This window comes from Hipposideros armiger, unplaced genomic scaffold, assembly GCF_001890085.2.
Source record: "Hipposideros armiger isolate ML-2016 unplaced genomic scaffold, ASM189008v1 scaffold_65, whole genome shotgun sequence".
NCBI classification, from domain to species: domain Eukaryota; kingdom Metazoa; phylum Chordata; class Mammalia; order Chiroptera; family Hipposideridae; genus Hipposideros; species Hipposideros armiger.
In genome coordinates, this window is record NW_017731415.1 from 393,016 (window position 1) to 417,618 (window position 24,603).

At 40.0% G+C, this 24,603-nt stretch overlaps 1 protein-coding gene across 3 annotated transcripts in view; it reads right to left on the reverse strand.

Annotated features, from left to right (window-relative positions):
* DEPTOR (DEP domain containing MTOR interacting protein) overlaps positions 1–24,603 on the reverse strand; it is a 151,719-nt gene that overhangs the window by 59,589 nt on the left and 67,527 nt on the right. For all 3 annotated transcript variants that reach the window (XM_019642097.1, XM_019642096.1, XM_019642098.1), the window contains exon 4: positions 17,346–17,524. In XM_019642097.1, coding sequence (XP_019497642.1) covers positions 17,346–17,524 — 179 coding nt within the window. The remainder of the gene's footprint in view (positions 1–17,345; positions 17,525–24,603) is intronic.

The window sequence follows — 24,603 nt, forward strand, 5'->3', positions numbered from 1 at the left end:
CCTAATGATTCCTATGGGTATTTCATAGTCTTCAAATGGTGATAAACTGTTCACTTTGCCTAAATGAATAACGTGGGCCACAAAAGCAAAAACCCTCAATTCAGTGGTAGTTCTGCACATTCTTAGTAAATAATACATCCTTTGGGGTTGGATTCGACAGATGCTGAATGCATCCTGGACCGAAGGATAAGCCAAGTACATTTGACACAATATCTATAAATAGTGGCTCTTTTGTGGACAAATTTTTACCTAAATTTACTATATCACTACATTCAATAATGCGATAATACAATTTTCTAGATAAGTTATTTATTTCTGGAAACCTTTTCTGAGTTTATTATGATTTTTAAAATCCTCAAGTTAACTTTGGCAACAGTATCTTAAATGATAACCTGAAAATACATGACTCTGTACACATTTATTAACACCTACTGTTTCTCTTTGTACAGTGAATTACACAAAACACCAGCTCTGGTATAAAGAAAACCAGAAAAGCATTCTGAATCCAAACAAACTCCCTAACAGATAAACGTACTTTAAAATTATTTTTAACTGAAATAGGAATCTGACTACTAATTTAATTTCCTCAGGCTTCAACTACCCACCCAGAGTTTAATTCTCACTGTTTCTCCATTCTCCACCTCCCCAGCTCTGTACCACTGATAGCTAAAAGGGTAAACATACCATCTAAGATAAGATACAAGAGTTACATGTAAATAGTCCTTACTCATCGCATTCTCTCTCCAAAAGTGTAGATGACCTTGAACATGATCAAATCAGGGAAAACAAGGACTGTGAGATAGCAGATTATACATGGTAAGCATAATGCCAAGCAGATTGTAAGAACTCAATCAGATGGTTATGAGACTTATCATGATGATCACTTCACCAGGAAAATAAGTCTTGAATAACTATATTGTGTACCTGAAACTAATATAACATTGTATATTAACCATATTTTAATAAAAAGTAAAACTACATTTAAAAAGTAAAATAAATGGTACTGTTATTATTTCACACTATTGTTTTCACTGCTATCATCATTTACTGATGTTAGACTGCCATTGGGTTTATGGGAATTTAATTTTATGAGGCACAATATTTAATGCCCCACTTCAATTCTCAAGGACTTATTTAGATTTTAGTGCCTCAGGAGCCATCGCACTCTGTGAAACAAAGGTCTCCATGTATTCATCCTCCAATTGTGTGGCTGGCACAGATGGATTCCAATTCTCCTCTTAGAATAAAGAAGTGACAATTGCCTGTGTCACTTGCATTGTTTTCAATGAATTATTTTGTTTTTAAAAGTGTTCTTTTCCCCCCCCTCACATTAAAGTTTTAATGACATGAACATTGAGTCACACACATTTGCTTTGTGAGTGTAGCCCTAGGTGTAACATAGATAATCATAGTTATAAATGCTGAAAGAGTGCAGGTAGACAGCCATAGTGTAGCATCAATCAATTACACATGACATCCACTCATTTATTCAACAATCTGAGCACCTACTAAGTGTCTAAGTGTCCCACACTGTCCCAGCTATCTATCTTAGCATGGCGATTAGAATATGACACCATCTGCTCATTTTTTCAAACTCACTAATACCAAAGTCTGCTAAAAGAGACCTTGTTTCACACAAAAACAAAACACTTGAGCATTTTTAAACAACTCCCTTATGCCCAACAACTTTTAGAAAAGAGTATCATGCAACGGAAAGCAATGGTTCTAGAGTCAGGCGAGCTCAATTTTGATCCGAGTTCTGCAAACATCATTAGCTGTTATTTGGGCAACTTACTAAATGTGTTAAGCCTCTGATGTTTTGCAGAGTTTTACTGTGAAGTAGAAATAGAATAATTTATGGAAGACATTTGGAATGGCTTCTGACATATAGTGTTTGAAGTGTTCTTAAGACTCCTAAAGGTTGACTTCATTTGGTCATTTAAGTTTTTGTACAGAACTCATTTCTTCTGTATTTTCTGCCCTCCTTTCAAAGAACACTTTGCCCATCTCCTACGAGAACTTCTGTCACCTCTTCTTCACTCATGAAAAGTATGAAATCTTCACCAGATATCCAGACCAAGCTTGGCAAGCATCCCACTGGGAGACATTTAAATCTCAGAAGTCAAAGGAAAGCAATAAATGAAGGAGTGAGCTAAGACACAGGAAGTTTTAGAAAGTAACTAGATTACGAAAGCCAAAGGTTTCTTTTTTATAGCCATTAATTACACATGTCATCTCAAGAAATAAACAACGGCTACATGACATATAGTTTATATTCCAGAGAGAGAAAAGAGATGATCCTTTCTACAATGCAACATGATATTCTCCATGGTCAATATGAAAATCCTTTGCTGCATAAACAACTTAGTCTTTGTAAAACAGAGAAAAAATAACCTAAGATCTGGGGGTAAAAAAAAACAAAGAAAAGGAAAGAAAAATCAAGGAGGAGAACATTGATTGGTGTCTCTAAATCTTGAGGTTGTTCCAACTTTTCATTTCTCAGATCTCAGTGATATACGGGCTCTTTGTAGTATAGTAAATGTTGTGACATATGCAATGTAACAAATTTTGTTCTTTGTTCCTTGAGAATATTAATCTCTAAACAGGAAGACGTAAGAGACAATGTCCAAAGCTGACATCAATAGCTAATATTCTAGTTATGGTCTTATCAACAGCTGTAATTGAAAACCAACAATTTTGTACTCACCCAATTTATAATTTCTGGGACTTTCCAAGCTGTTTCTTTTGCATTGGGGGAATTCTCTAGGGGCTTGCTTTGGTATTAAGTGAGACATAAAACAGGAAGAAAAACAGACACAGCCAGAAAGCTGAAGTGATGTAAATACAAGAGGATCTTATTGCTTAGGAAAGTAGGGGCTCTAGAAGCACTAAACTTACAAAGCTGCTGATATTTGGTAAAAGGAAACAGATCCTTATTCACTGTATGCCATTACTTTTCAGAAAGCATGAGGGGAATGTCATGTAATCTACTACAATAATAAAGTGACATAGTTCAGATATAGTCTCCTTTTTGTGGATAATGTTGCTCTATTTTTTTCCCTTGTAAATTGGTAGAATGATTTTTTTGCAAACACAAAGCAATTTTTAAAAGCTGATTATCTAAAAAGGGGGGAAATTGGCTTGTGCTCCACTCACACTCACAGCACAGTCTAAGGATAACTACAAAATCTTATCATCGCTAAAGTCTTATTATATAAGCTCAGCTGAATATAAGATATTTTTGGCTACTTATCTACAATAGTTGGAGGAAGGAAGGTCACATACTTTCATCCATCCTTGAAATGTTTGCTGGCAAATGACATAATGCGACAGACATCATGAAACAAGTGACCTGAATCAAGCAGTGTGATAAGGGGTAGGAAGACGTGCAGATTATCAGCTGTTCCTTGGATGGAACTTTTTTTCTTGGTTTTTTTTTTTGTCTGTCTGGATGGCACTTTTTTAAAAGGTGGTCTTGGCTTTGGGGTAACATAAGCAATTCAGCAGAGTAAAAAAGGGGCTTAAACAGAGGAATAAGGATAATGACTATGATCATGAGGAAGAAGAAAGGTCAGCAAGGAGGAGGCCGAGGGGGCCATGACTACAACTGCAAACCTGTGTCAAAACTAATGGTCTTCGGGTGGCCAGTTAGCTCAGGTGGTTAGAGCACAGGCTCATAACACCAAGGTTGCCAGTTCGATTCCCACATGGGCCAAGGAACTGTGCCACCAAAACTAGATTGAAACAACTACTTGACTTGAAGCTGATGGGTCCTCGAAAACACACTCTTCCCCAATAAAATTTCTTTAAAAAAAAAACAAAAACAAACCAACAAAACTAAGGGTCTTCAAGGTCTCCTTAGAGACAGAAGATTAGCAATCTTATCATCACCACATTCCACAGTAGCAGAGGTGGGTGTAGCTCACCACTTCACCAGGACCATCAAGGATGTCTCTCTGTCTTACGGACTGGCTCCATTGCCCCTTGCTTTCTTTCTTATCCCCTTCTGATCCCTGTATCTCCTCCTAAAAGGACCACTTAGGACCTACAGACATTGTGTAAGAGTACTGACAAACTTCAAGGATAAGCTGGTAGCAGATCTAGTCCTCAGACGACGTGTTTCTAAAAGGCAAATAAATCCTGTGTATGAAATGCTGCCACGCCCCTGCCAACAGGACAAAAGTTTCCAGTTGTTGCCCATACCCAGGGAGGAATTTGTACCCCTTTGTCCCCCTGCTCCTGCCAGATCAGTCCTACAGAGTTCAAGCATCAGGTATCATTTAGTCTGTTGCATATTTTTTTTAAATCATCAAGACTAAAAAAATATTAATATTACGCTTCTTAATCATGTGTTTGGTGGAAAACAGGCATTGAGAATTCACTACAACAGAACAGTAAAGCTATTTTCAAAAAAAAAAAATTTGAGCTGTACGAAAGGTCAGGACTGTGACCATCTCAAACCATCCTAAAAGGATACAGGGTTGAAAGAGGCCCGTTTCCTAAAGCAACAAAAGTCCTTGATTCAAGAACATTAAGCAACTGTTTTTAAGTGCCTACGCCACATAAGGACAGTGCTTGGGATACAAACCTCTTCAGAAGGCAATAACAAGTGAGTCAGAGAGCTGAAATAATTACTTCCTGAGCACTGACAACATTAAGAAGAGTATACGAAAGCAGGAAATTAATTTTAAGGGGTAAAGTCCTATTAAGTGATATTACTAAAACAAAACACTTTCATCCACAAAATTAGAACCCAATTACACTTATTTAAGTGATTGAAGGGAGGAGAGAAAATGAGGAAGATAAGAGGATTTAAAGTAACTTTAGTAAAGACAGCCGGCAGGAATATAAAGTACAGCACAGCGAATATAGTCAATAATATTGTAATAACCATGTATGGTGCCAGATAGGTACCAGACTTTTGGGGGAGATCGCCTTGTGAATTATATAAATGTCTAACCACTATGTTGTACACATGAAACTAATATAATATTGTATATCCACTGTAATTGAAAACTTTTTAAAAAGTAACTTAAAAAAGATCGCAGGAAACAAGTCAAAACATGACATTGTGATTATACAACTTTGGAGAAGTAAAGGTAATAAGCAGATGGAAGGTCAAATTATGTTTTGTTCTTCTCTATGCATCACTAAATAATAATAGCTGGGTGCATTCCGAAGTCTAGAACGTTTATTGTTAGTGATTAAATTCAGAACAAGGAGCACGTTGCTTCAGAGATGAGATTGTTTTTCAGAGACTAGGTCCTGATAAAAGTGCAGAGAGGTCTAAAAAACATATGTTGTCTGATAAATGGAATACCCTAGATACATAATTCAAATAAAGAAATCTATAACTCTATTCTAGATCTTTCAGAATTGCTGACTTATATCCAAAGGCCTAATCAAAGCACTTCAGCGTTGGCTTATGTAACAAGTTTATATTCAGCATAGAGTTTGTAGATGCCATTAAGACCAGCAATGGATGAGGTGACCCCATTTTTATTAAGCTCTACCCACCAATGAGCCTGATGATGAGAAAGTTGATGACAACAGTAATGATAGTGATAATGAGCTAACATTTCTTGAGAGACGCTCTGGGCCAGGCCCTGTGCAAAGCACACTGCATGGTTAAATCACTTAGTTCTCATAGCAGTTGTGAGAGAGCTGTTATAGTCACTCCCATTTTATAGATGACAAAAACTAGGGAAGATTCAAGTAAACTTGCCCAAGGTCATCGTCATTAAGTGGAAGCTCCAAGATAGAAACACCAACAGATTAACTCTGGAACCTTGTCCCTTAATCTCATCCCTAGACTGTCTCCTATCGTAGATGTAATAATGCCAAACTGTAATAATGCCAAACGTGGAGGCAGATAAGCTTACAAACACAGGAAAATGAAGTCTGCTCCTGCCTCCAGGTTGCAGAAGGCAATTTGGCTGGGCGTGTTTTCTACAAGGTTCTTCACCAGGGCAAAATGTTTATTACTTTGGAATTGCCTAGTACAAAGACATAGCGGTAACAGAAAACACTGCTCCAGCCTCATGCAGCCCTAGGTGGAACACCAGCTTCACTCTTACCTAAGCTGCCTAACTGCCCTGAACTTCAATTGGATTCATTGCACAATGAGGGAAGGAACAAGGAAACATAGGCCAAGGGCCATGGGAGTTTCTAATCCATAGAGGCACTGCATTAAGGTTAGCCATATGGGGGTGTCGAATTGAGCCCAAGGTGTCCATGCCCAGAGGATGCCATCCAAGGTACAAGCCTTTACTGACTCCACCTATACAGGGGAAGGGTCTGGAAGCAACTCTAGGAGGTCTGGGGGGTAAACGAGGCATCCTACCCAAAGCACATCAATTCACAAGGGCCAACAACACAGCGAAGGACATCCGAGGTGATGCTGGGGGTCCTGAGTCAAATCTTACCCAGGAACCCCTGGGTGTGAAAGCCCCCCCACAGGCTCATTCCTAGATGGCATTTTCTTACTGTTCCCAGAAAGGTTACCACATGAACCTGCTGGTGCTTTACTGCACAGTAATTTATCAGGGGTTCCTCAGGGGACTGAAGGGACAAGGACCCTCGAAGGGGGACGAAGCAGACATTCAGAAAAGGAAGGAGTCAGTGGTGAGGTTTAGTGATTTTCTTTTGTGTGGGTTTTTGTATTTTGTTTTGTTTTTATAGTAGGTAAAATTTTTTATTTACTTACATTCTCCTAAAATATTAAAAAAAGGATTGTTTTCTGAATGACAGTTTTTGGCAGTGAGCAAAATTTACAACAAAGAACAGTAAACCCCAACTTTCTGTAGCAGCTTTTATGTTTCCCTAAAAAGAGTCCATTTTCCTACATTCATTTCGATGAGACACACATCTGGTTTCTTTTAAAGTGCCCAAACACTTCCAGTTGCCATAACTACAGATGAGAATTATAATGGGAAGAATGCAGCAGCTTAAATCCTCAAGGTCATCTCAAATCCTGAAGTCTCCCTGGTTTCTGTGACAGGGGAAGAACTGTGCTAGTAAGTACTTGAACTAAAATCCTGGTAAATAGCTCTAAAGCTTCATCTTTAGGTTCTTACTCCTCAATGTATTATAAGACGGCTTATTCAAATCTAATTATGTGGTAGCAAGACCTGAGAGTGTTTTGTAAAAGTTTACAAAGATTAAGGGACAGGGTTTCAGAGTTAATCTGTCAGTGTTTCTGTCTTGGAGCTTCCACTTGACGACCATGACCTTGGGCAAGTTTACTTGGGTATTCCCTAGTTTGTCATCTGTAAAAGGGAATGACTATAATAGACTAGGATCCTCGAAGGAGGAAGAAACAGACATTCAGAAAAAAAGATCAGTGGTGAGATTTAGTGTGTGTGTGTGTGTGTGTGTGTGTGTGTGTGTGTGTGTGTGTGTTCATCTGTAAAATGGGAAGGGAGTGACTATAACAGCTCTCTCACAACTGCTATGAGAACTAAGTGATATAACCATGCAGTGTGCTTTGCACAGGGCCTGACCCAGAGTATCACTCAATAAATGTTAGCTCATTATCATTATTGTTGTCATCGACCTCCTCAACAGACACCTTGGGTGGGTAGAGCTTAAGAAAAGTTGGATCACCTCACCCATTCCTGGTCTTAATGGCATCTACATACTCTATGCTGAATATAAACTTGTTACATAAGCCAATGCTGAAGAGCTTTAATTAGGCCTTTGAATGTAAGCCAGCAATTCTGAAAGACCTAGAATAGAATTATAGATTTCTTTATTTGAATTATGTATCTGAGGTTTCAAAAATTCCTAGATAAACTTCATTTGCTAACTTTCTGTTCTACTCTTTACATTTTTATTTGTTTCATCTGTCTTCTTTTCTTTCCACAAGTTCCCAAGAACAGCCCCTAAAAAAACTATTAGTCCTTTGTTTGGTTAGAGCAGCGGTTCTCAACCTGTGGGTCGTGACCCCTTTGGGGATCAAACGACCTTTTCACAGGGGTCATCTAAGACCATTGGAAAACAAAAAGATATTTACATTACAATTCATAACAGTAGCAAAATTACAGTTATAGAGTAGCAACAAAAATAATTTTATGGTTGGGGATCACCACAACATGAGGAACTGTATTAAGGGGTCACGGCATTAGGAAGGTTGAGAACTGCTGGGTTAGAGGCAAATTTATTCCAACAATCCTCAGGTCTATGGACGTCTGGAGTGGAAATCTGGTGGCTAGATGGGCTTGACAGCAGTCAGAGCAGTGTAGTAGGGCGCCATCTTACTTCTGCCCATCAGGCTCAGCGCCCCCAACATCGCCACACGGCAGCGTCCGAGCCTCTGCTGGGTGACTTCACAAAACCACAGGGCCATGCACTTACCAATAAGAGCACCATCTCTCTTGTCCCAATGGGCATAGATAATACCATATATCACAGTCCACATAATCCCAGAAAAATAAAGAGGCAAGCAAACAGAGGGATCCCAGGAGCCCTTGAGAGCAGACCATCCAAGTAATGCTCCCCAACAAAAAGGCAACCCCAAGGTTAATTGAGGCCAGTACATAATGCTTTTCATTAGAGGATAGGTGATGATAAGAAGTAGGGAATACTGCTCCCAGAGCTACACTGGGAATTCCTAAAATAAAATGGAAGAAATACAGATCTTGAAATGCAGGCCTTCCTTGGGTGAGGAGAGAAGAGAGTGGGCGGGCCTGTTGTTGGGTCAAATGTCATCATCATTGGGACAGAGAAGGATGGAAAGAGAGCTTTCTAGAAAAAAGTTAGATGAAACGTCAGAGCCTTTCAAATTTTACGTCAATTTAAAAATGACATATATAATTTTATAAAAAGATTACTCTCCCAAGTTAGATTAAAAATTGTTATGAATATTAATAAACACATATTTTTCCAATTGTAATTAGGATATATCCGTCTATGTATATAATTTCTTCTTAAATTTTAACTTAATACTGTTCCATAGTTGTAACGCTGTCAGAGTTTACATATAGTCAGCTTTATACCTAGTAATCATTCCATGGTGTTAATATCCTTCAGTTTGTTTCTTCTTTCCTGGTTGGAGGGGGCAGGAGGGAGCAGAAAGAAGGAACTCTTCCAAAAAGCGACGGGCCCGAACACAAAAGACAATCCAGATGGTCTGTCTGAGATATCAGCCATATCAGCTAAGAGAAACTGAATCAAAGTGAGTGGCTAAGAATCCCGAGCGACAAGTGGCTAGTGGGAGAACTTCTAGAGGAAGAACCACAAGAGACGGCAGGGCAGCAAGGATGACACGGCTGCGAGAATAACCATTGTAAGTGCCCAGGCAGAACCTGGGGCCAGACAAGAATCCCAGCTCAAACTTCCCAGCTGGGAAGGCGCTGACACAAGAGGCACCCTCAAGACCGACACAGGGTCAGAGCTAGAAAAAAGGTCTGAGATGGGAAAGAGAAAGGAGACGGTTCATTCCTTAAAGAAGAGCCTCTTAACTTTTTGTTCCACCTTCCCAACCCCACCTTGAAGGCTATGGTCAAGTTCATGTCCACCAATAACCAGGACCAAACGCCACAGTGCTTTTGACCAGGAGGAAGGGGGAGGAGCATATCAGAATCAGCAATCTGAACTGTTCATTCCACCCAGAGAATTCTGATGTGTTCTTCTAATAAACCCAAAACTCCAGCTTATATGTCCCACTGAAAGTGACCACTTCAACCCAGTTGATATGGTCAAGCTGAGTATATACTATTAATACAAGATCGCACACCTTAGATATACTTCAACTGCATAGATTGTGTGCTTGTGACTTCCTCATAGTGTTACAAAAACTTTGTGTTTGGGCAAACGGAGAACTATGTACGGCAGGGGACACTGAGCGACAAGCTGTCAAGCGTGAGGTCGGGGTCAGTAGGAGCACAGGCTTCAGAGCCAAATGTGACCTGTACCTAGAGGATCAATTTTTGTACATGTGAAAATAGTTATATTGATGTCAAGTAAGACGAGAAACATTTACAGTTATGACACGGCTCACAAAAGACCTCTGTTCTCTGTGCATAACATTTCTCTTAAAAGATTACATAAGGTAACGCATCTCTCATTCCCTTCACACTTTGGAAAAACTAAGGCTTGGTGCAGCTGCAGACCAGACCTGTTTTTCTTTAACCAAAATCAACACTATAGTGTGTGCTAACACGAGTCCTTGACTTGACCAAACAACCTTGTCCCTTTATGTTTATATTACAACAGCCTTCTGGCCATTTTCATTTTTCTTTCTGCTTTGGATTCAGCTATAACACAAAGTATAACACAGCCAGAGCACATCAGGGGCACAGTGTGAAAATTCCCAGAAACTCTACACTGAGAAAGTAAAGTAAAAAAAAAAAAAATTTTTTTATTAGATTACAGCTGCTGATAAAGATTAGACTTGAAATACTAATTATTGAAAGTAGATTGAGAACATATTCTACCCAATCTTTATTTAACATGGAGAAGCTAACATACCAGTTGCAGATGCCTCAATCTTGTCATCTAAAACAGGGATAACAACACCATGTGCATTCATTTTGGGGGGAGGATTAAAGGAACGAATAGCATTAAAAAACAGCCTGTTGTTTTCGCCTGCCCAGCGTTCATTTCTTTGTGGTAACAGAACTTAAAAAAAACAACACAATTTTTTTTTGTTTGTTTTGGTGGAACAATGCCCTGCCCACGCCCCAGACTCAGCCAATCAGAGTCACTCTCTTGAGAGTAACATCTGGAAAGAGCGACTGTATGGGCAGAAAGTAGCTGAAGTTGGTTTAGCTGGCTGTTTGCAGCTGCAAATGATTGCTCCTTAGTCACTGGTTCCTGGCACCTGAATTCCCAAGAGCTGCTCCAGGTCGTCTTCTTTAGGCAGCCTGGTGTTTCAATGTTTCCATGAACTGTCAGCTAGCTCTGCCATTTATTTGAAGCCAGTGAGGATCGGGGCTGTTTATATTCAAAGAACTTTAGCTGGTGGTATAAATACCCAACATTGTGCCTGGCAACTGGCAAGTCCTCAATAAACGGTCGCTGCTGTCATTCATTCATTCAACACCTTTTTTTACTGAGTCGCTAATAGATAAATGCCAAACCACTGGGGATACAGAGACAGAAAACAAATTCGCTGTCCTCAAAGTATTTGAATTCTAATTAAGGGTAAAGGAAGACTAAAATACTGGGTATCATCTGTAATGGGAAAAAAAAATCTTTATTTTGTTGGTGGCAAGGAATTACCAAAAGCAAGAAGAGAATGTGAGTAGGAGGGTCTTGACGGAGAGGAAGGGAGGACAGGCAAGCAAGGGGAGGTTGCCATTGACAAAGATCTGTCCTTCTCCTGACTTCAGCCAGGCCCCCTGAGCCCTCTTTTCCACTAAGCTTTGACAGTAGCTTTCATCCCGTCTTTGGCCTGCCCAGCCCAGTTTCAGTAACAACCCTGCAAAGTCAGGTTAATGAGGTCCCCTGCCCCTTGATTCCTGATCACTCTTGATATTGGATAAAGTTCCTCACCCCCCATCTCTGATGTGTAGGTCCTTGGCCTGGCCTTTAGCAAGAATTTTGTGAAGCAGGTTTAGCAAGAATCACCCTGCCCTGGGTGTCCTCTATGAATACATTTCCACCCACTGACCCCCTCACCCTGTTCCATGGTGATAAATCCCCACTTGTCCATGTTGTATTTGAAGTTGAGCCCCATCTCCTTCCCCTACCATCTACTGCAACAGTCTTGAATAAAGTCTTCCTTACTGTTTCCACAAGTGTCAGAATAATTTCCTATAATATCATATGGTCCTGGGCAAGCTGCAATCTTGCCTTTAGCCTCAATCAATCAGTGCCTTTTTCCTTCCTTTTTCCCTCTCTTCTCCTCTCTTCGCCCACTGTTCCTCTCCCTCCCTTTTTCTTTCTTTCTTGGGCTAGGCTATTCCAGGCTTAGGCTGAGCTCTATTAGTGATCTTAATTACGGAAAAGATGGGTAATTCCTGTCTAGCTCTGGCATCCAGCTCCCTTTGCAACAGACCCCAAATTCTCTCTTCATGGCCACCAGAGCGAATGTCTCAGCTACTGCCTTCCACAGGAGAATGGGATAATGACAGCCACCCTCAAGCAGCTGGGGGAACTAAAAAGATAAGATGTGTAAAGCTGCTTTGCATACTGCAAACTGTTATATAAACATATTTTTAAAACAAAAGTAAAAGAAAACAAGGCTTGATGAAGTGTTGAAATTGTTGGGCTGCTCTGACTAGATCTTTAAAAGAGGAGATTATATGCCTGGACACAGCACCAGTACCCTGATTACCGAGGGTCAGCTGCTGCAGCTGTGAACAATTTACCCATGTGATTATCTGGTTTCTATCTCTCTCCATTTAAGGACAACAGAGCTGGAGAGCAGCGAAAGCAGTTGAGGGAGATAGTTTATGTGAGTAAAAAAACAAAACAAAAAAACAACTGTGCTCACATTTGCAATGGTTATACAAAAATCTCAAGGTACCTAGTCATTGTTTGCAGGAAGAATCTTGTATAGCTGTATGGGCTAACAATTTTTTATAGCTGCAATATCTGCCAAGCTGTGTGAGCTGATGCAATAAAAGTTGAGGGTTTTGGGTTTTTTTAAGTCTAGTGGAGCTTATAATTAGCATCCAATCTTCTTTAGTGATTAAGAGCCAGATTGCTTTGATTTGAATCTTGAATCTACCATTTACCAGCTCTTGTCTTCAGCAAGTCACTTAACCTCATCTTTAAAAATGAGAATAATTGTGCTATATAACTCACAGAGTTACTGAGAGAAATGTGTAAATGAGTAGCGTGTTTAGAACAGTGACTGGTATACAGTAGAAGCTCTATAAATTTTTGCTATTATTTGGAGTTGATCAGATCACATACGATAGCTGGCATTTGAGGGCCATAAGAGTTAGACGTTGTGTTAAAAGCTTTGCCAATCACTATTATTAATTCTCACAGCAACTCTATGCAGGAAAGAGTTACCATAGCAGCCCTGATACCGAAAGGGCCTGCTGGTGGGGCTGGCCCCATGGCTAGCATCTGAGACCTTGGCTTTTGGAAGGGTCCCTAAGTTACTAATTGACAAGGCAACTTTGCCCACCTAGGGCATTGAATTCTGCTACGCCAGCCTGCCTAGATTGTTTGTGCAAACACTGTGATTTATGGAGAACACGTGCTTTCCTTCTGAGAGTCTGGAATGCTGGTGGTCATGGCCCTGCGGAAGGAGGTAGCTGGTTCTGTGTGGCCCTGGGAGGGAGAAGAGGGGAAGCCTGCACCTGGATTCTCCAGGTAGCACCTGATGTATCTTCCCCCCTGTGGATCTTTCTCTATGTCCTTTAACTGTTAATACATCTTAGCCACGAGTTCAACTATATGCTGAGTCCTTCTAGTACAGGTAGGTGGTGATAGGATCTCCAAAAACAAAACAAAACAAAGCAAAACAAAATACTCTCAAAGGTATACAATGTGATTCTAATTTCATAAATTTAAAAACCTGAGGAATGAAAATGATTTAACTTAGTGAGAAGTTGGCTTGGCCACTCAGCAGGTGAAAGAGCTGAGACCTAAATCCTGTCTGTCTCCCTTCAAAGACTGTTCATTACACTGTGCCAGGCAGCCACACCTGATTACATACATCCTGGGCCAAGGAAAACTTTCTAAGGCATAATGCTACTCAGCTATTGGTTAGTTATGTGACCTTGAGAAAATATCCTAAAGGCTTTTGCACTTCAGGTATATTCGCTGTAAAACTGGAATAATAATAATAATAATACCAATGTCATAAAATTGCTGTAAGGGTTTAATAAGATTATATGTACATGTCATATATGTGAAGCATGCACATATTAAATATATAATATAGTCAATTCTATAAAGTATTTAGCCCAGTGCCTGGTACACAATAAACCTCAATAAACGAAATAGAGAGAGAAATATGTACACACATGGTCAACATACATACATATGCATAAATATGTGCATATACACTTATAGGCATGAATATATCGATAAATATGCATATACTCGTACATATGCACATAAGTTAATTACTCATCTAACAAGTTTTGTCTTAATTATAGAGCATCGTTCACCATTCATACAGGAAGCTAGTTAAGATTTCATAAGTGGGCCTCAAACTCTACCAGTTTCAATCTAGGGAACCGCTTTTATCCAGTAATCTTTTACTCAAACCCTAAAGACTGGCTTTCTTAAATGTTTAAGCTATAAAATTAATTATTAACTGGAAAACTCAGAGCTTTGCTTGAGACACTAAGCAATGAATTGCCAGGATGGGAAACTGGAATTAACCTCGGAAACTCCGACTTCTATGGAGAGAGCATATTTGATCCTCCTAAAACTATTGAAAGCAAACGTCTGTGGTTAAGATTTGCTATGGATAATGCTGTATTTTACCCTTTACATCGTGACTTTATGGCATTTAATTGTATAGCATTACAAAATTACACTGTAATTAAAGTATAATTACTCACTCTTGGCAAATCATTTGGAAACAATTCATGGCATCCTCTATCCTCTCTGAAGGTGAGATGTATAATACCGATCAGTAAATTGTAGGTAGCTTAAGAGTCTGGTTTTCTCCTAGAACTTGGTGTCACCAAATTTTCTGTCTGGAGCCATGAGGACAGAGCTAACTCTTTACCCAAACATGCCATTTTTCACTGTGGAAAGCCCCAGTCACCCCCAGCTAACTATAAATTCACACTTATTAGCAGTAATAGTCACTTGGACGTTCCTACTTGGGTGACCTCAGACAAATTATGTAACTTACTGGTGTCTGAGTGTCCTTATCGGTAAAATGGAGATAATAGGAATACCTGCCTGTAGTTAATATTGTCCATCTGAAAATTCGTGAAGAGGGTTGATCTCATGTTCAGTGCTCTTCCCACAATAAAATAAACTTAACAACAACAAAAAGAATATCTGCCTCAAAGAGTTCAAGAGGTTTAAATAAATGAATGTGTGTAAAGTCATTGGAACGGTATAGCCCATGGTGTAAAATAAATAAACAAATAAATAAAATATAGACAGTATATCTTGGATTGTTCTCTCCTTGCTTCTATATCTATTTTCTAGTCCCAATATGACTATAAGCTGTTTAAGGCCAGGGGCCACACTGGCACTATACTTTTCTATCCGTCTTCCCACCCTCAGTGAACTTGGACCAGCAGTAGACATATTAGGCCATATGTCTAAACAGTTGTGAGTTTAGCCTTAGCAATGTCGCGTACAAAAAACACCCCAGGATACCACTGAGTGCCTTCAGTGCCTTTCTAACCAATGTCTCTAGATCAGTAGCTTTCAAAATACTTGACCCGAACACACAGTAACAGTTTTTATGTTGCAAGTCGATATACACATGAATAAGCCCGTATGCTTATATAGTGCATAGTCTAACTGAAATCAAAGTTTTGCAAGATAGTACCTTAACCTTACTACATAAAATATGCTCAGATATTTTCTATTTTAGGTCAGTCTAGTTCAGGGCATCTCAAACTTTCATGGGCATTCATATCACTTGGGGGTGACACTAAAATGCAGATCTGATTCAGCAGGACTTGGGTGGGATTGAGTGTGTCTGCATTTCTGTCAGGCTCCCAGTGACACTCTGGGTCCACAAACCACACTCTGAGTAGTAAGCCTCTAGACTCATCTTTTTTAAAAAAAAATTTCAGGGCCGGCTGAGTGGCTCAGTTGGTTAAGAGCTCGCTCAAGAGTTTGAGCTCTGAGCAACAGCGGTTCGAGTCCCGGCCCAAGCTGAGCAGCCACTGAGCTGCCTACAGGTGGCAGGATGGCTCAGCTAAAAAAAAAATAAATAAATAAAATAAAATAAAAAAATTTCATGCTGGAAATGGATCTCCATATGTATTTCACAACCCACTTCAGAAAGGGTTGCAATTGCTCCAAATAATTTCAAAAGTTTCCTTCATCTCTATAATTCCATTTTATCCTTGTAGCCTTGGGATAGAAACCTTCGGCCTGCTTAGGAGTTCACAGCAAGAATGACTCAAGTATTACCTTTCATCTTGACGTCTTTCTTCTGCCACACCTATCCAGTTCCCAGCCCTTTCCTCACTGTTCTAAGCCTACACCTTGCAGCTATATTAATAAATTGATTGAGCGCTTATCAAGAGCCAAACACTGAACCAAGTTTTTTATATCTATCCCATATACTCCTGTAACCACCCAATGTAGGTATCCCCATTTCACAGATGAGAAAAGGTGAGGAGCTAATCATGGTGGGGCTGGGATTCCAGATCCTGTGTTCTTGTGACAGTCACCCTCCGAGATGGCTCCAGTGATCCTGGCCTCCTGGTATGCACACTCTTGTACAGTCGTCTCTCACACTGAGTAGGGCTGACTGGTAACCAAGAGAGTACTGAGGAAATGACAGTGTGTAACTTCCAAGGCTCGGTTAGAAGACATCGTGGCTTCTGTCTTACACTCTCTTAGACAACTCCCTCTGGAAGAAGCCAGATTGCCATGTCATGAGAATTCTCAAACAGCCTTATGAAGAAATCCATAGAGCAATGGATTGAAGCTTCCTGCCAACAGCCAGCACCAACTTGTTAGGCACACAACTGAGCCATTGTGGAAGTAAATCCTCCAGCCTGTCAAGACCTCAGATGACTAGAGCCTCGGCTGACATCTTGACTACAACCTCATTAAGACCTCAAGTGGGAACCACCCAGGTAAGTCTCTCCCAAATTCCTAACCCACAGAAACTGTGAGATAATAGTAAACACTTATTATTGTTTTACACGATTAAGTTTTGGGGGTTAATTTCTTAAGCAGCAATAGATAACAAATACAGTTCTTAACCAATAGGTTATATTGCATCACAATGATTCAACCCTAAAAGGAAAGTGAAAGTTTTATCAAGGCCTTTTGGGTTACTGGTTTTTTACTGTAGCAGCTTGTACCACGTACGGTTCAACAAGTTTTCATTCTCCCCTTGCGACCAACTTTGTGAGAGGCATTACTTCCCATCCAGACTTGACCGGATGACTTCCTGTAGCCAGTTGGATATGGGAGTAGTAACGTTAGATTGTATCTGGACAGAAGATGTTGGAGATACTGCAAGAATCAACTTGCGCTCTTAACTTCTGCTCTCACTTGTGAAAACAGTGTATCGCAGAGAATGGATGCTCCTTTAGCCTGGGTCCCAGAATGAGACAGCATGGCAAATGTACCTGAACTTAACCCTCAGATTGGAGACAAGCCAAGCTGAGCCCAAGCAGAGGCACCGTTGGCTTACAGACCCATGAGCGAGAAATAAATACTTGTTATAAGCCAACTTAGGGTTGTTTGTTACCACGGCCAAAGGTGACCCGTCCACTTACCATGCTGTATGATGCCATACTCCATCAGCCGGTGGCAAAGCTGCTCGGCCTCTTTCCTTGTGGTGGCCTCACCTTCCTGAACCAGCCAATCCAGGAACTCAGACGCCATGAAGGTGCGCTCATACTTGACCCCCTCCTCTTCCCGGGGCTGCAAGAGTGTGTTTTCAGGGCTCATCAGCCTGGGGGGAAGAGAGGGACACAAAATAAACCTACGCAAAAGGAAATAAACTCCTTTGAAATCCTACATCACAGGCTTCTGTGAAGCATCACAGCAACGTTGTGAGACAGATAAATGTGTCTGTCACATGCTGCCACAAATATAATTATTTTTTTCAGTCTCGATGTGGCTTCTTCTTTATATCCTTAGTTATATAACTTCCATCCAGCTAGACTTCAGATGGTTCTCCAGGTTGACTGTTCTATAATTTAGTTGTAATTTTAATGTGGTCCCTGGAGGAGGCAAGCACAGCGTTTATCTACTCCGCCATCTTGAATCCTTTCCTCCACAGATGTAATTTTTAAAAGAAGGATCTGCTTCACAAGTGAACACGATGCATTTTCTCCTGATAATTAGAAGAAAAAAAACCCCAAAAAAACTGAAAATACAATCTAAAACTCAGGCATTAGCAGACTGTATTCAGTTTAACCATCCTGAAAAGGAGTTATAATATATTAAGCAAGCCCCGCTCTACCTTTCTAAAAAGGCTAGTTATTTCTTTTCCAAAGACATTATTCCATTTCCCAAATTATTGCTCTACTAAGAAGACTAATTCTATGAACTGAAAGTTTGTGTCCTCCCAAAATTCACACGTGAAAATGCTAATGCCCACTGGGATGGTGTTTGGAGATGGTGTCTTTGGGACATGCTTGTTTCATGACGGTAGAGCCCCCATAATGAGATCACCACCCTTCTTGTAAGGGTGCTTGCTTCTCCTTTGTCTCTCTCTGTGAAGATACAAAAAAAAACACTGTCTATGAACCAAGAAGAGAGCTCACACCGGACACCAGATCTGCTGGCACCTTTATCTTGGACTTTCCAGCCTGACTGTGAGAAATAAGTGTTTATTGTTCAAGCCATCCAGTCTCAGGTATTTTTTGTTAAAGGAGACCAAACTGACTAAGACCACTTAAGTCACCCCTTTACAATCTCCCTGTTCCCGTGTAGCTTGTTTCTCACACCTACCTTCCCAAGCATCCGTCAGCTCCTCTAGCTCCTCTCACCATACCTCCAAACTAGCTCCCACTGGGGCCAATACCATGCTCCCTTGCATCTATATATGATGGGCAGTTTGTAGATCCCCATCTGGGTTGACATTAAGACCACTCAATGCTATTGACCACTCCCCTCAACTAGGGGGACATGGCTGTACTGGTTTCCCTCCCAGCCCTCTGTTCCTACCTTTCTCAGTTAACTTTGTGTTGACTCCTCCTCATCTCCCTGGACTTTAAAGACTGGAATTCCTTGAGATTCAGTTCCCCAAATACCTCTTTCCTCATTTCATCGTCTCTCAGGCAAGTTCTTTCATCATCATGGCCCCAATTACCATCCATGCCCCAAAGATTTCCAAATTTGTATCCCTCGACCAGGCCTATATTCCTAACTCCAGACCTTTATATCCACATGGGCATCTCAAAGACACCTCAAAGCCAACAAGTCCAAAACTGAACTCATGTTCTTCCCCCAAACCTGGTCCTGTGTTACTATTTGCAAGCCACAGAAAGGGCATAAGACCCCAACAGTTTTGCCACAAACTAATCAACATAACCTCTCACTGCTTCAGTGTCCCCAAACGCACATGAAATGAAGAAAATAGTGTCTATTCTACTTCCTTCCCTGGGTTGCTGTTATCATCAAAAATATTTGGAGAAAAAAGTTCTAAGTATATAAAAGTATGCTTTTATATTAAGAATGCTTACTAAAGCTATTAGAATATAACAGAACTCATTAAAAATGTTCTTATTTGGCATTTAACAGAATGCATTTAAAAATCTTATTCAGACCTTTCCAAAGTCAATCCTTTTCGTGTTTTAATCCATCCTTAACAGAGCTACTAGGCTGTTTCCCAGGGTTAGTCATAGCTGAGTTGGTATGAGCAAAGAATTATATTTAATATAATAATGACCAGGCCCTTCTTAGAAGATAGAAAGGACAGCTGCTACACATACATGTAGCAACACAAATGCCAGAATCATGAAGACATTCTCTCTAGGGCGTGATGTGCACAGATAGCCCCATCAGCTCGTCTCGTGCTCCTTTCCAATGTGGCTTTACTTTTTCTCCCATCAAGAGGCTGAGTCCACTTCCCCTTCCCTTGAACCTGGGCTGGCTTTGTGAATTGCACTGACCAACTAAATTTAGCAGAAGTGACACTATGTGACTCCAAGGCAAAGCTTTAAGAGGTCTTGCAACTTCTGCCATTGCCCCCCTGGAATGCCACGCTGAGACCATCATGAAAGGAAGCAAGGAAGTGTGTCTCACCTCCTAGAGGTCAGGAGGCAACAAGGTGACCTGAACCCTCAAGGGAGCACATAATCTTATTAACTGTCCTGTAATCCAATCAGAGATCCCCCCCCCACCTTGCTTTCTCCCAGCTTTATGTAATCTTCCTTACAGTCCCTCCTTAGTTCCAAGTGTATGATAGGAGCTGCAGAGCATTTGAGACCTTACTTCCCAGCATGCCGTTTGGCTCAAATAAACTAAAATAAATGCTTATAAAAATTCAAAAAAAAAATAAAAGAAGAAGAAGAAAAGGAGAACTGAGACGTTCAGGTAGCAGCCAGCACCAATTCTGGGACGTGTGAATGAGGCTATCCTGGACCTTCCAGCCCAAATGACCCTCCAGCAACCATATGAATGAGCCCTGATGAAGCCAGTAGAGGAATCACCATGCAACCCACCGAATGAGGAGAAACAATGCATCATTGCTGTTTTAAACTACTAGTTTGGGGGTGATTTGTTTCACAGGATGAGATAACATTCATATCAATGGGCAATGGCAAAAAGATGTGAAAATCCACAAAAAGAGACATGTCACACCACTCGTAAAGTACTAAAGGGACAAGGAATGAATGCTGGAAGGTACTGGAAATAAACTGCATGGAAGAAAACCACATGGAGCTGGACTTGGGAGCATACATTGGTGATGGGAATCTACAAAGAAGACCTGAAGGGCCACATGCATGACCAAATAGGAACACCACCATTTCTTTACTTCTTTTGACCCTCAAATAAGGCGTTTTGGAGTGAAAAGAGAGTAAAATTAGCATCTTAGGAGTTTTCCGGTTTTAGACATTATTTTCTCTAAGAAGTCACTTCTGATCCCACAAACTTGGACCATGTGCCACTTCTAAGGGCTCCCCTGCTTCCTTTCTGGCAAGGCCCTTCTCAGGACCCTTTTGAGACAAGTGTCCCTGTCTCTGTGGCTCAGAATTGGTTTCCTATCACAATGGGTCCTCAAAAAGTATTTGCTGAACGAATAAATGAAACTCATTTCTATGTACTCTCTTGCTGCACATCATTATCCAAAAGTATATTAAAAATGACCCTTTAAGATGACCCTGTGTGGAGATGAGTGAATCAAGAGTTTCTGTCCTATTGACACTCTCCATTTAAGACAAACACAGACGTCTGGCCTCTATCTCTGTTTTGAACCACTGTCCCTTCCAGCTCAGCGATTTTCCTTTCAGGGTGTGGGGAGGACAAAAGGATGGAGGTCTACTTGTGTCACTTCTTTGAACCAGAGAGATGACCTACCAGCCCTCTATAGCTCCAGCCCTCTACAGCTGGTGGCCTCTGGACAAGTCATTTAGCTGCTGCTACAAATGTGAGCTTTGAAAACAGACCAGTTGGCAGGCCTGCCTGGATTGGTCCAGCTTGTCATTTAAAACATGACCTCACCACGCTTAGCTCTTCCTTATTTCATTTCCCCTTAAATTGAAGTAATGTCCCTATTCAGGTTCCTCTGTCTAAGACAAAGCCTTTCACAGGGTTAGATTTTAGGAGTGATATGTAGTCATAGTGTTAAAGCAAGAATTTGACTGCTTGCTCCAGTTATGTTTTGCTAGGTAAAATGTGCAGGCTTTAAACAACCACCATTGAATTCTATATTCCATGGGTCTCCTGGGGCTCGACTGGGCAGTTCCTCCATCACTCTCGCTTGGGGTCACTCATGCAGTTGTAGGCAGATGGTGGCTAGGGCTGGATGTCTGGCCCTGTGGTTCTAAGTCAGCACAGCCTCTTTCTCCAGTGAGGCAGCCAGACACTGAGATGCAGAGCTCAAGAGGGAGGAAGCAGACGCTGTCAGAATCCTTTTAGTTTTACTGAGGTATAATTCACTTACCATACAATTAACCCATTTGATCATACAATTGAATGATATTTAGTATACACACAGAGATGTGCAACCAACACTATAATCCATGTTAGAACACATTCATAACTCCAAAAGGAAACCCCACAACCATTAACAATCACTCCCCACTTCCCCATTGCCTGATCCCTGGGCAAACACTAATCTATGCTGTGCATCTATAAATGATAGAATATGCCTATTCCAGAGAGTTCATATAAACAGAATCATGCAACACGTGTGATTAGTTTCTAGTCCTCTGTGACTAGTTTCTTTCATTTACTACAATGTTTTCGAGGTTCATCCATATTATAGCATGCATTAGTATTGCATTCCTTTTTATTGCCAAATAATAGTCCATTGCATGGAAATATCACATTTTGTTTATCCACCCATCAGTTGATGGACATTTGGATTGATTCCATTTTTGTTTATTATGAATAATTCTTCTTTGAACATTCATATACAAGTTGTTGTGCAGTCATTCGTTTTCATTTCTCTTGGATATATATCTAGAAGTAGAATTGCTAGGTCATATGGTAACTCTGGTTAGCCTTTTGAAAAACTTAAAGACTGTTTTCCAAAGTGGCTGTTTTACATTCCCACCAGTAAGGTAGGAGAATTCCAACTTCTCCATATCCTCACCAACATTTGTTATCATCTGTTCTTCTTTAGTAAGGCCACCCTGACAGGTGTGGAGTGGTTTTGATTTGCATTTCCCTGATAATTAAAGACATTGAGCATGTTTTCATGTGCCTATTTGTCCATTTGCATTTCTTCTTTGGAGAAATGCTTGTTCAGATCCTTTGCCCATTTTTAAATTAGATCACTTGTCTTTTTTATTATTGAACTTTAAGTGTTCTTTAGATATTCTGAATGTAAGTCCTTTATCAGACATATACTTTGCACATACTTTTTTCCCATTCTGTAGGTCATTTTTTCACTTTCTTGATGGTATTGCTTGTAGTTCAAAAGTTTTTAATTTTATGTAATACAATTTACCCATTTTCTGTTTTGTCACATGGGCTTTTGGTATCACATCTCAGAAACCATTGCCTAGCTCAAGCCCATGAAGATTTACTCCTATATTTTCTTCTAAGAGTTTAAAAGTTTTAGCTCTTATATTTAGTTCTCTGATCCATTTGGAGTTAATTTTTCTACAAGGCCTGAGGTATAAAGTCCAACCTCATTCTTTGGTAAATGTGTATCCAGTTTTCCTGGCACCATTTGTTCAAGTACTCTTGTCAAAAATCAATCAGCCATGCCAGGCCTTCTTAATCCCTAGGCTCAGAAGATACAGAATGTCAACTGCCCTGAATTATATTTGTTAAAGCCATCAGACACATGCCAGACTCCAGGGGAGGGGACACACTTACCACCTCTTCATGGAAAGAACAATATGTTCATAGAGGAAGAGTTGGAAATGTTTGGGGCCATCTTTGCCGACGAGCTACCATGCTGCTTTATTTTAATTAGTTAGCTGAAAAGCAATTTCAATATTTATAGCTTATTCACAGTTTTGTTGTCTCTTCCTCATTAATTAATTATTATTATTATTATTATTATTATTATTTTTACTTTCCTTAAAGTGTGGGGTAGTTTTGAAAGCATGAGCTCTAAAGACAAACATAGCTTCAGATCCTAACTCTGCACACTCGTTAGTTCCATGACTGCTTCCCCAAGCGTAAGGTGGGGGTCATAACCTCCAAGGAGGGTTGCTGTGCAGCTTAAGTGTGACAATGCATGAAATGCTTCAGTCACGGTGCCAGGTGCCTCATACACACTGACTACACCTTATCAATGATGATGAGGATGATGATGACGATAAAAGTTTTCTCGAGCCAGTATTTCATAAAATCAAACACTTTTCACAAAATGAATTCACAAAATGAATTAAGGCTCTGTGTGTATTTCTATACAGAAGAACAATAGTTCTATTTTCATTAGTCATCAAAAATGTGTATAATGCGCTAAAACGCTTCCATTTTATGGAACAAAAAAATGTGTAGTCGAAATTGTCCTGTGCTGGCCTATAATCAGGACATGAAGCCACACACCTTATAAGGTGTTAGGCATTAACAATACTCATGTCTTGTAAGTTCTCACCAGATTTTTATCATGTTTCTGAGCTGATTTCAACCTTTCCTGGATGTATATCTGAGCCAGATTTCCCAGGCTTACTTTAACCCAGGGGGAAGGCAGCATTACAATAGAAGGAACTGCTACATTTCGGGGCCAGTACAGGAATAGAAATAAGCTGATAGCAATCTCCTTGTACATTGAAAAAAATTCAAAAGAGCTGAAAAGGCCCTATATAACGTGGGAACATATGTGAATGGTATACAAGAGCATAAGCTAGGGAGGGAATCAGAACGACCCACAGCCTAGTTGGTCAAAAACATGTTTTAGAATTTAGAGAGAAAGAGAGCTTTAAAAAAAAAAAGGTAATGTGTTACTATAATGATAAATTATTTTTAGAAGCAAAACACAAAATTTTATATACATAATAACCATTAAAAATTAAAAATTCATTCACCCCAATATTAAAAGTGCTAATTACCCCTGGGGGTAGCTTACGAAAAATGTTTCTTATCTCTTAATAGAATGTATTACTCAAATTACTCCCCAGAGAGACTACACTATGTTTGCCACTGATGGAAAATGTTAGCAATAAAAAAGTTATATTAAGGTTAAGTTTACATGTAACCAGATGACTTGTTCCTCATAAAATGCTTATATTAATACCCAATATAGTAAAGTAGTTCCCAATGTATAAATTATGCATTTAGATGGATGCTTCCAGTACATACTCTGAATGTATAACATTGACTTCTATGATTAGCAAGAAAGTGTTAATTAGGGAGACATGCTTCTATGAGCACTGGTATTTATGAGTACAATGCTATCAT